This window comes from Manis pentadactyla, chromosome 3, assembly GCF_030020395.1.
Source record: "Manis pentadactyla isolate mManPen7 chromosome 3, mManPen7.hap1, whole genome shotgun sequence".
Lineage (NCBI taxonomy): Eukaryota > Metazoa > Chordata > Mammalia > Pholidota > Manidae > Manis > Manis pentadactyla.
Genome location: NC_080021.1, coordinates 84,064,683 through 84,077,615, shown reverse-complemented (window position 1 = coordinate 84,077,615; position 12,933 = coordinate 84,064,683). Strand labels below are relative to the sequence as shown.

Genomic DNA, 12,933 nt, shown 5'->3' with positions numbered 1-12,933 from the left:
TTACTCATGTTCTTTCAACACAGGTATATGAGAAAGCCCTTTCCTCTAAATCCTCAAAAAATAATGTATGCTACAGACTTAACTTTCCCAAGTTACAGAGTTACACAGAAGAGTAAGTATCTTATTTTCATTTTACATTCCTTAATCCCAAGCAGACCCTACAGCTATTCCCATATTGGCCATTTGTGTTTCTTCTTTATCTGTTCATATCCTCTGCCCACTTTTCTAATGTATCATTTGCCCTTTCCTTATTGACTCATGGAATCTCTTTGACATTACAGATACAATTAATATTTTACTTGTATCTTGCCAATGTTTCTTCCAGGCAGTTGGTCCTTAAATGGTGCCTCTGGCATATATGTAAAACCATGTGGCAGAAGATGGGAAATGTGCTGGACTGTGTGTCATCAAACAGCATCATTTATTTGTGAAGGTTTCCTCATCCCTTTTTCAAGTGTTTCCTCTGCATGACAGAGAAGCCAAGAACTACAGCATCCAGATCCCCTTCCCAGTAAGGTCTGGGTTCAGGTTTGCCATGAAATCTGCCCACACAAGACCTGGAATACTAAAGAGAGTACATTGTTCTCTAGAAGTGGCTTGGTGCTGGTATCTCAGCAGACCACTGGCAGAAGACTCCAAAGAATTGCAGCTGTCTCCTTAGTAGCCACCTATTCTGGTTTCAGGGGACTGTGAACCTACAGGTTTCCAGGCCTTCAGCCACAACTTCCTTACCCCTCCCCAAACTCAGGGTAAGTTCTAATTCTAATATTAAACTCTTTAATCCTAGAATATTATGAAGAGAATATTATGTTTTCTGACATCAATCCAGACAGATACAAATATGATCACAGAGGGGGAAAAGACCATAAAGATGGGAATCTGCAGTTGATTCTCTCATCTGCTCTGATGTGCAAGCACTAATGACTTCACTGACAGTACAAATTAATTCTGTAGAGCAGGATATTCCATGGCAGGACAGCTGACACCAATAGTTGTCTTGGATCAGGTAGCCATAAGCAGCAACATTTTGGAGATGTCCCAACTGTTCCTCAAAATCCCACCAAACCTCCCATGCCAGAAGCAGAGCCTCTCACCATTATCTGAGGAGATCAGTGTCACCCTGCCTGAAGTTCCCTTCTCACCAAGTTGATCCTTCTCAACAATCTCTCCCACCATTTCATCACTTCCAGAGCTTTCCAACTTTTGAATGTGCATATCCCAGAGGAGTTAAAAATCTATCCAAAGAGGAATTGCATTTGCAAAATCTTCCTTTTATGTTGGCAGGAAATGTAGGAATAGGAACTATGCATGGTAATGGATCCAACGGGAGTTAGAATGGGAAGAAAAAACATAATGCTGAATCAGGTCAAAATTATTTGTATGGATATAACAACCAGAGATTCTAGATTTAATGTTAGCTTTTAACAGTTTGCTAGGTTAACTGCCTAAAATCTTGACCTAATGGCCAACAGTAAATGTAAGCAAAATACCAAAGGAGATACTCTGGTAGACCACAGGTAGGCAAACAATGGTCTACAGGCCAGATACAACCTGCTACCTGTTTGTATAATTAAAGTTTTATTGGAACACAGCCACACCCATCATTTATACTGTCTTACTCCTCTCTTCTATAATAGTAAAATTAGTGGCTTGGATAGAGACCATCTGGCCCACAAAGTTTAAAATATTTACAATGTGCCACTTCACAGGAAGTTTGCCAATGACTCTCTATACAAATGATGCTCAAAGTGTGATCCACAGAACCCTAGAATACTTCCAGGGGATCAGTAAGGTTTTAACTATTTTCATGTAATAAGAGGATGATTTTTGCTTTTTATAAGTCTTTTACAATCATTGACATTTGTACAAATGATAAAACTGCTGATACCTTGACATAAATTAAAGACAAGAGCACCAAACTATATTTTTAGTCACTGTATCCATTACTTCAAGTCATTCTAAGTAAAAAAGGCAGGTTTTTACTTTGGACTATCTCTGGTGTAGTAAAAACTATTACTATTACTTAATCCCGACCACTGAATAGACATCTTTTTAGGTTCCTTGATGAAATGAGAATACATATAAAGTACTAATGCCACTTAAAAAGTATGTTTATCTCCTGGGAAAGCTTTGGTTGTATGCTGAACTAGCTACTTTTCTCATGGCACACTCTTCTGGTTGAAAAATGACAATGCCTAATTCTTTAAATTTGGGTTTTCAACATTTTCTCAAAAATGATCAACGTGAACCTGTTATGTCAATAAACTTACACAGTTTGCTACCAATGATAAAATGTGATTCTTTAAAAGGATATTAAATTGTTAGAAAATTTATATCTGCCACTATGAGCTGGAGAGTTTCCTGGTACCTAAGAGCTTTTTTATAGAACAGGTAAGTGTTATTCACAAATGTGCTTTTTTGTGTGTGTGTGTTAAGAAAATGTGTCAACATCTGCAAATCTGCCTAACTCAGCGAACCAGTATTTTCCAAATGATTAATTCCTTGTGCTACAAAGTCATGTATGGGTAAAATACTCAAAATGCAAGATAGATAGTTCAGTAGATATTAGCATAAAGAATTTGAAAAAAAGTCTATTGACAGTTTCATATTCCATAGTTAAACTATTAAAAAATTATCATTTGTTGGATTTTGTCTCAAGGAAAAATATCTGTAATTATCTAAAAAACCTATTTTAATATTCCTCTCTATTCCAATTAAATTAAAAGGCTGGATTTTCATCATATACTTTAAATAAAAAAATACTACAATAGATTGGATGCAGAAACAGACATGAGAATCCATTAAGCTGAACATTAAAGGTCTGCAAATATATATATTAAAAAAAGCTACTCTTCTAATTTTTATTTTAGAAAATAGTTCTCTTTAGAAAACTTATTTATGCTAACATGCAGTATGCTTACTATTTTAAAATAACTAAATATCTTTCAAATTTGTTTAATTTAAAATACAGATAATATTGAGAGTTATAATCCATAGAAACAAAACCACTTTGGGGTCCTCAAAAATTTTTGAGTGTGTAAAGGGTACTGAGACCAAAGTTAAAGGACCATTTGCTCTTGATTTTACCTAAAGAGTGGTAACACACACAGTCTCACACACACACACACACACACACGCTCTCAAATGTGACAAAGATTGCATGTGACCAGCAAATCCTGAAGTATTTACCATGTGTCCCTTTAAAGAACAAATATACTGACCCTTAGTTAAGAGGAAGGCATCCAAAGAATGATGGTGACAGGCATACTAGATGGGATTTATGTACACCCTTTAGAGTCTAGAGAACACTGCCTTCACCTCAAAAGGCTCTGCTCTGCAGGATAGGGTGAGCAGAGGGGAGACAAAACCACTGAAATTCAATGAGTTTAATGGCAATGACAGAATTCTGGAATGGAAGAGGCCAACTGGTAGCACTTAACCGGAGACATGATGTGGTGCCATCAAAGGCAGCAGAGCCAGAGCAGTAATCAGAAGGCCTGACCCAGAAAAATCTTCAGCGTGACTGTCCCTAGGGCTGTAATGGAATGGGCTAATAAGGTCTTATTAAAACTTAAAAACAAACAAGAACTCCCTATGTGGCGTGGTGTTCAGAGTTCTAACTTAGAACAAAAGAATCACCATCCCCTCACCTAATTCCAAGTCAGTCACCAACTACAATGCACAAGTCTGTATTATGAAGTCTTCTACCCTTCACCAAGGGGCCTGTGGCCATTGTCCGTATTTAGTGTGCATTCAGGGAAGGTAATTAACCAACTTTTGGGGTACTACTGAACACTGGCCCTGAAGTGATTCTAATGTCACTGTGGTCCACTAGATTACTGTCAGGTGACAAACTGAATTTGGGCCCAATGGGTCCCTCACCACAGGCAAGAATCTATAGTGGAACAAACATAAAAGCAACTATCTGTTGGGGAATTTCTGTTGGTCCCCGAACTCACTGAATGAGGACTATTATTATAGAAGGCAGCAAGAAAAAATCTCTAAAACTGTCATACTTCAAATGACACAAGGAAAGAGATTTCTATCACATTCTCTTTTGTCATAAGTATGTTTCCTGCAGAAACCTATAAAAACAAGCACTGGATTACCATAAATATTATCAGGTCATGACCACAATAAAACTGCTCTTTCACATATGACCTCTTTGCTGGAGCAAATCAAAAGGGCCACTATTACTTGACATGTAGCTATTGATCTGGTGATTTCTTTCCACTCTATTCCTATTAGTATAGACTAGCGATAAACAAAATATTTTTCTGTAGAGACAAATAGTAAAAATGATCTATCACAACTAATTAACTTCACCAAAAGCAGCCACAGGCAGTAAAGAGAGGTACCTCTGTATCCCAAAAAAGCAAGTGGTGGGCTGGTTTCCTAAGGCCAGTTTGTCAATCCCTGATATAGACCAAAGCAGCAGTGTGGTTTACATACAGGGACAGCAGCAGCCTTTCACTGTCTTAATTCGATCTTGTCATCTACTCCTCTGTTAAAATCTAGTTGACAGGGATATAGTTCTTGCTATCCCTCAAGATATCACACTAAACCTACATGTTTATGGCAATATGCTCATCAGATCTTGTACGTAGAAAGCAACTACCTGAGCTAAAGGTAGAACACAGGAATGCCAGAAACAAAACAGCCCATGAAAATCTAGGAGCTTGTCAGCAGTAAAATTCCCAAGTATCCAATAGTCTGGCATGTGAGATGTCCCCTCTAAGGAGGGACAAGCCACTGCTAGGTGAGCATCTCTGGATTCTGGAGGCAATCCTACTCTGCTGCCCTAACTCATTTGCAAGTAACTTTTAAGGCTGTCTGGTCTGTTTAAGGCCCAGAGCAAGAGGTTCTCTTGCAACAGGTCCACTCTGACATATAAGTTGTTCTGTTACTTGGACCACATTTCCCAGAAGATGCTTAAGTGTCTGCAGCATAAAGGGATACTGTATGGTGCATTTGTCAAGTCCTATGGAGAACCACAGTTTAGACCCTTAGGATTTTAAAGCATACAACGATTTTCCTTCTGTACAATAGCTCTGTATAATGACTGACCACAGTCTCTCAAGTTTCTGTGTGACCTCAGCTGCCCTTCATGAAATGGATGTTGTCTACCCTGTTAAGCCATGAAGTTGTGAGCACGTGCTACAGTGCATAGGTGTGGCATGCATGAGATGGAGCCCAAACATGTCCTGAGACACAAGCCATGCACAAGAGAGTTGGATTCCAGGGCCTGACTCCTGCCACCACGTCTCCTTTCTCGTCACAGCTGAGGTGCTCACTACAAGGGAAAAACTGGCAGGCCTGATTTCCTGTGATCCTGCACAATATGCTGACACAATTCAAAAGCACAATTGAAGCATGGAGCCCCACTGAGGAGTGGCCCTGAAGATTCCACACATTCCATGATGGGAATTCTTCCCCATGGAAGTGCCAGGCAGTATACCTGAAGTTGCTGAAGAGGAGACAGCCAGAGGCATAGATCTACAGTGCCTCAAGGAGTCGGGCCAAAGGCTTGGCTGAATAGTAAGGAACTTGCAAGAAATGAAGCTGAAATCTGGTGACAAGGAGAGCTACAGAAGAGAAATATGGATGAACCTCTTAAAATGGGTACCAGTATAAGGATACTTAAGTCCTCTGAGTATATTGTGTCTCATTTGAGGAGTCTCTTAATCAGGGGCAAGGTGAATATTCGTTATCAGTCAACTGCCTTCCCAAGCCACACCAGTCCTGTTCAGGACTGTCCATAAGGCAGGAAATGAAGCTGTGTATGGGCTTGGCAATATGGATTTCTACACATCCAGTAACTGACATAGAGCCCCCTGACATAGTGCTCCATCAGGAGACAAGATAGCCAGCCACTTGGTGGCAGGTCGATTACACTGGCCCACTTCTATCAGGAAGGGACAGTAATTTGTCCTCACAAGAACAGACCATTAGTTTCCATACAAATTTACCTTCCATGCCTACAATATTTTTGCAAAAACACCATTGCTGAACTTACAAAACAGATTATTCATTGGTATGGCATTCCACTAAAATTGCTTCTGAACAAGTCAATGAGGTGTAGCCCTGGCCACATGCTTATGGAAATCACTGGCTTTACAAATATGCAATCCCTAAAGCGCCTGCCTGATAGAACTGTGGACCCACCTATTCGAAATCTAGTCATAGTAGCAGATGGATGAGATCCTGCATGGTCTGTGTAAAGAATGCACTTACTACAAACTCTGAACCAGATATTGCTCTGTGAGACTAATCCCCATAGAATGCACAGGTTGGAGAACCAGGGATAGAAACTGGAATACCCACTACCACAATAAGCCACTAGCAAAACTTCTGCTTCTTGTCCCTACAATTTTGGGTCATGCTAATTTATAAAGCTGGTTTAGCAACCCATCAAAAGAATTCTTTTACCAGAAGATACAGACAGGGTGCCTCTGAGCTGGAAGTTTAAACTACTTGGCTACTTAGGGCTCCTCCTGACACTGAGCCAACATGCAAGGAAGGCTGCTGCATGAACTTGCTGTATGCACTGATATGATATCAATGGGTGACAAATGCTCCTATTTAATAAGGGTAAGGAGGAATATTACTAGAAGTCAGGGGATTCTCTAGGCTGTATGGTGGCACTGCCATGTCCAGTGACAGAGTCAAATGAATGGCAGTCTCTTCAGGACAAGAAGTAAAATCAGCTGAGGTAAAGCTAAGGGAAAAAATGGAGTGGGTAACAGAAGAGAGCCGTAAATACTACTAGACATGCAAGGCCAGTTACAGAAATGAAGACTATAGTGATCAAGCCCATATCTTTTAACCCATTTTTATCTTTATCCTCTTTGCTTAGGATCTTATATATGCTGTGACAGTTGTAGTTTGACCCCATATTTCAGCATTTAACCTACGTAAAACCAAAAAGACACTGCCTTTTTGAAAGATGAATGGACATCAACATGTTCACTCTAGGCCGGCTCGAGTGTTATAAGGCTGAGCCTGACCTCTTGAAAGAGGATGACATATCTTAGGTTAGAAAAGGGATATAAGCTGAATTACCTTAGACAGAAACATGATGTGGTATGTGTCTTTGTTTGGAAGTTCAATATGGGTAGAGGACATATGCAGGACGACGTATGAGTACCTGGGTCTCAGGCAGGACAGTGCAGGCCATCTGCCAGTGTCTCGCCACCCCCTCAGGAACTCACCTACACAGGAATAGACTCTACATATCCCAGAATCCCCAGCAGCTGCAAGCGTGCCAATGAGAAGAACACGCACAGTTCGCAAAGAAGAAAAGCAGCCCAGGCTTACCCTCCACAGATAGCTGCAGCCAGATACACTTCTTTACACAGCAGCTCCCTTCCTGCCAAGTGACTGAAAACTACCCATTCTGTGTTGCAGGCTTTGAAGAGATTCCTGAGTGTTGTGAGCCATGGAAAAGCATCAGCTCTGGTGGGCGCCTCACTATATGCTTTCATGGTATTTCACTCAGAACTCTCCTGGACTGTAGCAGCGACTCGTGCAACCTTAACCCCCAGTTCTGGAAACACTTATGCAGGCCCTAGTCCCTCTATAAGCCCTCCAAACCCCCTAACACACAAGGAGTTTCTGCTTTCAATTAGAAGGGGAGGTATAACTATATACTGATATATGAATATTACACAGCAGAGAGTCAATCACAAGATACAATGTAACAATGATATGGCAAGAAACAGGTTAAAATATATATTGTATATATACTATATTCAGTTGGAAGAATTAATGATAGAATTGGTAATGTTCTAGATATTGTTTATTAGGCCACAAAACCACTCTGAAAATTTTAAAGAATAGAAATACTGAAGACCATTCTCTGATCAAGTCAGTAACATCAGAAAATAAAAATGAAAAAAAAAAAAAACCCACCCACCACTGTATAAAACCTGAATTTAAAAACATTATCTTTTGAACAATAGAGGAAATAAACTGATAAACTGTATAGCCCCAGTTTAGAATTTGGCCTTTAGCAAACATTCTCAGAGGAAACAGCTTTTATACATACATACACAATTTAAAAAGCATGAAATAATTTTCAACTGAAGGCTATAAGGAAAAATCTTCAAATAAACCAAAAGAAGAAAATTTGCGAATTAAAAAGGGAGAAAAAAGCTTCCGAGAAACATTCAAATTTTTCAAAAAAATTTGTTTCTCTGGGAATCCAAATAATCCATTTTTAAGTCGCTCATGAATTTATGCAGTCTGGTATTTTTTAAATGTTTATAAGAAACACTTTAAAAAATAAAAGTTTTTACTTTGTAAAAATATCTCAATTGCTAGATTTACCAAAGATAAATTCATGGATTAAAGTACTGTGATTACACACAATTAAAATTTGAATCACCAATATTTTAATTTAATAATCACAGACTAACATTATTTCTTACCTTTTTGCTATTTGATTCTTAAGATGCTTAACTTTTTCTAGTAACTCTTTCTCAACAGCTTCTCTCTCCAATTTAAATTCTTTTAGGGCAGTCTGAATAGCTTCTTCTTTTTCACAATTAAACTTCTGAATTAACTGTTCTTTGTCTTGTTCCTGGCTCAAGATGAATTTCTCTTTGTCTTTCTCAAGTTTCTGGATAATGGCTTCATATTTCTCTTCCTGCTGGGTGATTTTTTCATATTTTTGTTTTTCAAGAGCACTCAATTCTGAGTCCAATTTACTCTGTAGCACAATTATTTCTTCTTTCAGGTTTTTTTCTACTTCACATGCTTGGTGATGCAATAATGTTTCTTTGTTTAATTCAGCTTTAAGTATATCAGATTCTTCTTCATGTCTGCTAATTAACTCTGAAATGCACTGATCTTTTTCAAGTGCCATTAAAGTTCTTAGCTCTGCCAAACCCACCTGATAATTTTCATTATTATCCTGAATCTTTTGGTTTAGTTTACTGATCTCTGTTCTCAAATATTCCGTTTCTTGTTCAAGGAGGGATTTTAAGGTCTCCTTCTGCTGGGCTCTGCTTTCTTCCAGCAGAATTTTTATTTCATCAGTTTCTGTTTCCTTCAATGCCAGTTCAACCTCTAACTTACATCTCATGTCTGACAAGTCAGAAACCTTGAGTTTTAATTCCTGTAGCTGCTGTTCTTTTTCCTGTATAATTGTGGCATGAGACTCTTGTATTTTATCGATTCGTTGTTGATTTTCCTTTTTTAATTCCTCCAAAGAAACTTCGTGGTCTGTCCTAACTTTCTCAATCTCCTGTGTGTGCCTGACATGGAGACTGTCCTCTAATTCCTTCAGATGACTTTGCTCTAAGCACTGGAGCTCTGCCCTCAACAACTGGATCTTTTCATCATTTTCAACATGGAGCTTTTTTAGGTCTTCTAACACTGTCTCTCGTGACTGTTTCAGTTCTGTAATTTCACAATCTTGAGTGTGCATTTTATTTTCCATTTCTAACAACTTCTGATCCTTTTCACTCTGCAGGCAGATGACAACTTCTTTCTCATGTTTAACCACAGCAAATTCATTATCTTTATTTTGTAAAACCTCCTCAAGGCATACTAAATCTCCTTTCAGCTTTTTAATTTTGTTTTCATTTTCTTCACTCTCCTTTATTAACTCACCGAGTTTGCCTTCATAATCACTTTTTAAAGACTGTACTTCCTCGTGATGTTTTTTATTTAGTGTTATTTCCAGAGAACATTTTACCTTTTCAATAATGCTTCTTATTTCTACTGCTGTACATTTTAAAGAATTTGAGAAGTTACACTGTTCTTTTTGCACAAATGTTCTAAAGTGGCAAAGGTCTTCCTTGATGGTTTGTATACTGAAGTGTGAGTCTTGGGCAACAACTCTACATTTTTCCAACTGGAGCTTTAGAGAAGCATGGTCTCCTAAATCCCCTTTATCACATATATTTGTATCCTGCATTCTTCTACTGTCTATTGCATTGATAACTGATGAATAAAGTGACTCCACCATCATTTCTGGACTCTGTGGATCACTTATAGGATTAGGGGATGATAAATTTTCTTCTATTACAAACTCATTCACAGCAGACATAAAATCTGATTCAGGACTTTCTGCTAATGAATCCAAGTCTAATGAAACTTGGTGAATAGTCTGTTCTATGTTTGGATGGGGGATAGTTTCAAAATCAAATGTATGGGCATCAATACTATCTGGGGATAATTCTTCTAAGGGGCACACTGTAGGGCATAAGGGATCCTGAACAGTGAGTGGAGGAGTTCTCGGTGAGGTAGTAGTTATAATTCCTGTTGCACTTTCTATCCTTGGAGAGGAAGCCGACTGTGGGGATGTCTGACTCATGGATGCCTGGAAAAGAGAGGGACAGGCTTACAGAGCTGCAGCAATGTAAACACACTAACGAAGTGAACCACTTGAAATAATTTAATTTGCCTTTTGTTCACTCAGTAGATCTGTAATGGTCTGTGACATTTCATCCAAACTTTGTGCTGCTTTTACCAAATTATGCAGAGCAAGAACATGCTGGTGTAGAGGTTCAAAGTCACAAAGTAAGGGAACCCTGAAACAGAATGCAATCAAATTAGATTTCTGATTTAACAAAAAGATGGGTAACTAGGGCCAAATATTTTATCTATGACAAAAATAACACAGCATTACCATCCTCTTTCAATCAATACCAGGAATTGTTTAAGAAGCCTAGGACATAATCATTAGAGTGATAAATTAGAAATCTCCCACAGTATGCAAAGTTAAGAGTAACTATTAGAAAAAAAATTAATCATATGGAAGACATTAATCCCCTTCTACTTTACATTCATTTTTGGAACATTTTTATATTCTCCAAAGATTTCCTAAGGTGTCTGTTGGAGAGCCAGTGTATCATAAGATATTTCTCTATTGTGACACCTTCCTTGAGTACTGGTGCTACCTTTCCACAGCTCCAGAATAATGAAAACCTTATAAAGTGATCACCAAAGTTAAAAATACTACTGACGTTTACCTGAGGAATGGCTGGACTTCTGAAGGACAAAATGATTGCAGAAACTGTAAATCTTTTAATGAAATATCTGGAAGTTCACAGTCAAACTTTCGAGGCTTCTGTGTCTGTACAAAATAATTTACCAACAAATATACAGGATAAATTTATAAATGGTTTCTTACCATAATTAAATTAAATATAAAAACAAGTAAAAAATGCTCCAAATAATCTACTCACACTTAAAAAACAGAATAATAAAAATGAAGACTATTCAATGACAACATAGTATACTATTTTTCTGAGTCTTAAATAACTAGGGCATATAAACTATTAGTAATCAAACTATCTGCTTGTTCCTCTCCTTTTCTGTTTATGCTTTTTAATCTTCTTCTTATGGGATTCTAGTATTTCCACCAACAATATGGAACCCATCTGTCTCACTAGTACATTGGCTATTTCCAAAATTTTCCTTAACTTACAGCACCATCACAATCTCCAGTCCCTATACCAACCCCTATCACCTACTACTACCTTGTTCTTTTGACATGGTAAACATCAGTGTTTTCCTACATAACACTTCTTTCCTTGCCATTTACTAGACCTTTCCATTACATTTTCCAAAATACAAACTCTTAGTCAATTTTAGCTTCTTTAAAAAAAAAAAAGTATCTGCAAAGTCCTACCATTTCTTTAAAATATTGCCAAGAAATACACCTTTTAAAAGTAACTCGAATTGTTTCAATGATTATTTAAGCAGACTTAGTAATGTCCAGGTGCTCTTCCTTCACAGGGCTCCCAGACAAACAAGTATGGGAAACCTGGCCTATTATCTGGCTCATTCTTAGATTTCAAAAACACTAATATTTAAAGGACAGAAAATCCTGTCCTTTAAGAAATCCTGCAGTACAGAAACATGCTAAGCAATATGTCTGAGAAAAAAACAAAACAACAAAATCTACAGCATTTCCCACACTTAACTGTGTAGTCATTTTTCTCATATAAGATTAATGGTCCCCTGATAATCTGGTTTAGAAATAGACCAAACTTATTTTTCCATGGTTTCAATGCAGATGACCTGAGAACCTGAGAAGTAACCCTAGTCTGATTTGTTGAAATAGGAATGAAAGGAAGCAGGGAAAATGGTTAACAGAATGAAAAAGGGGAAGAGAGGGGAGAGAACAGGAGGAAAAGGAAGGGCAGGGAGGAGGGAAGCCGGGAGAAAGATAAAGAAACTGGGAGAGAGAGAGGAGGGGGAAAGAGAAAGACCAAAAAGAATAGAGAATCTATTCTTACCAATCTTACCAGTGTAGTGTAACATCCTCCTGTGTTACAAAAACTCTTAATCAAAAACTAGGAATATATCTTAAAGCTTTGTCACAATTGGCTTTTAAAGCCACAGACATTTTGTTGATAAAAAAATTTCTCTAAGTTTCTGATAAATACCTCTGATTCTGAAATAAAGGTTTGAACACATACAGAACTCTCATGGTTAGAAAATAAATACATACACAAAAGGATGAGGGCCAAGAGTCCAATCCCCTAAACAGATGATTTCTTAAAAAAGATTTCCCTGTGTAAAGAAATGAACAATAGGATTATTTTATAACGTAAGGTAAAATAATAAAAAATCTCTGGTTTTTGAAAAAATATTTGGCAAGTCTTATTTAAAATTTAACAATGGATTCAATTCTATAGGCTTCTAGATTTCAATGGTAATTATTTGAACAACACAGATTTGAAATGCATGGGTCCACTTATATGAGGACTTCCTTTCAGTAAGCATATTGGAAAAAGTTTTGGAGATCACTGACAATTTGAAAAACCATTTTCTCTAGCTTGCTTTATTTTAAGAACAAAGTATATAAATACATGACATAGAAAACAGGTGTCAACTGACTATTATAAGTAAGGCTTCCATTCAAGAGTATGTTATTAGTAAAGTTTTGGGGGAGTCCAAAGTTATATAGACAAATTT

The 12,933-nt window shown here is 37.6% G+C and overlaps 1 protein-coding gene across 2 annotated transcripts in view; it reads right to left on the bottom strand.

The window, feature by feature from the left end:
* RB1CC1 (RB1 inducible coiled-coil 1) overlaps positions 1 to 12,933 on the bottom strand; it is an 88,803-nt gene that overhangs the window by 24,180 nt on the left and 51,690 nt on the right. For both annotated transcript variants that reach the window (XM_036878955.2, XM_036878957.2), the window contains exons 12-15: positions 12,467 to 12,528; positions 10,980 to 11,083; positions 10,412 to 10,538; positions 8,430 to 10,327 (exon numbers count right to left, since the gene is read on the bottom strand). In XM_036878955.2, the coding sequence (XP_036734850.2) occupies positions 8,430 to 10,327; positions 10,412 to 10,538; positions 10,980 to 11,083; positions 12,467 to 12,528 (2,191 nt within the window). The remainder of the gene's footprint in view (positions 1 to 8,429; positions 10,328 to 10,411; positions 10,539 to 10,979; positions 11,084 to 12,466; positions 12,529 to 12,933) is intronic.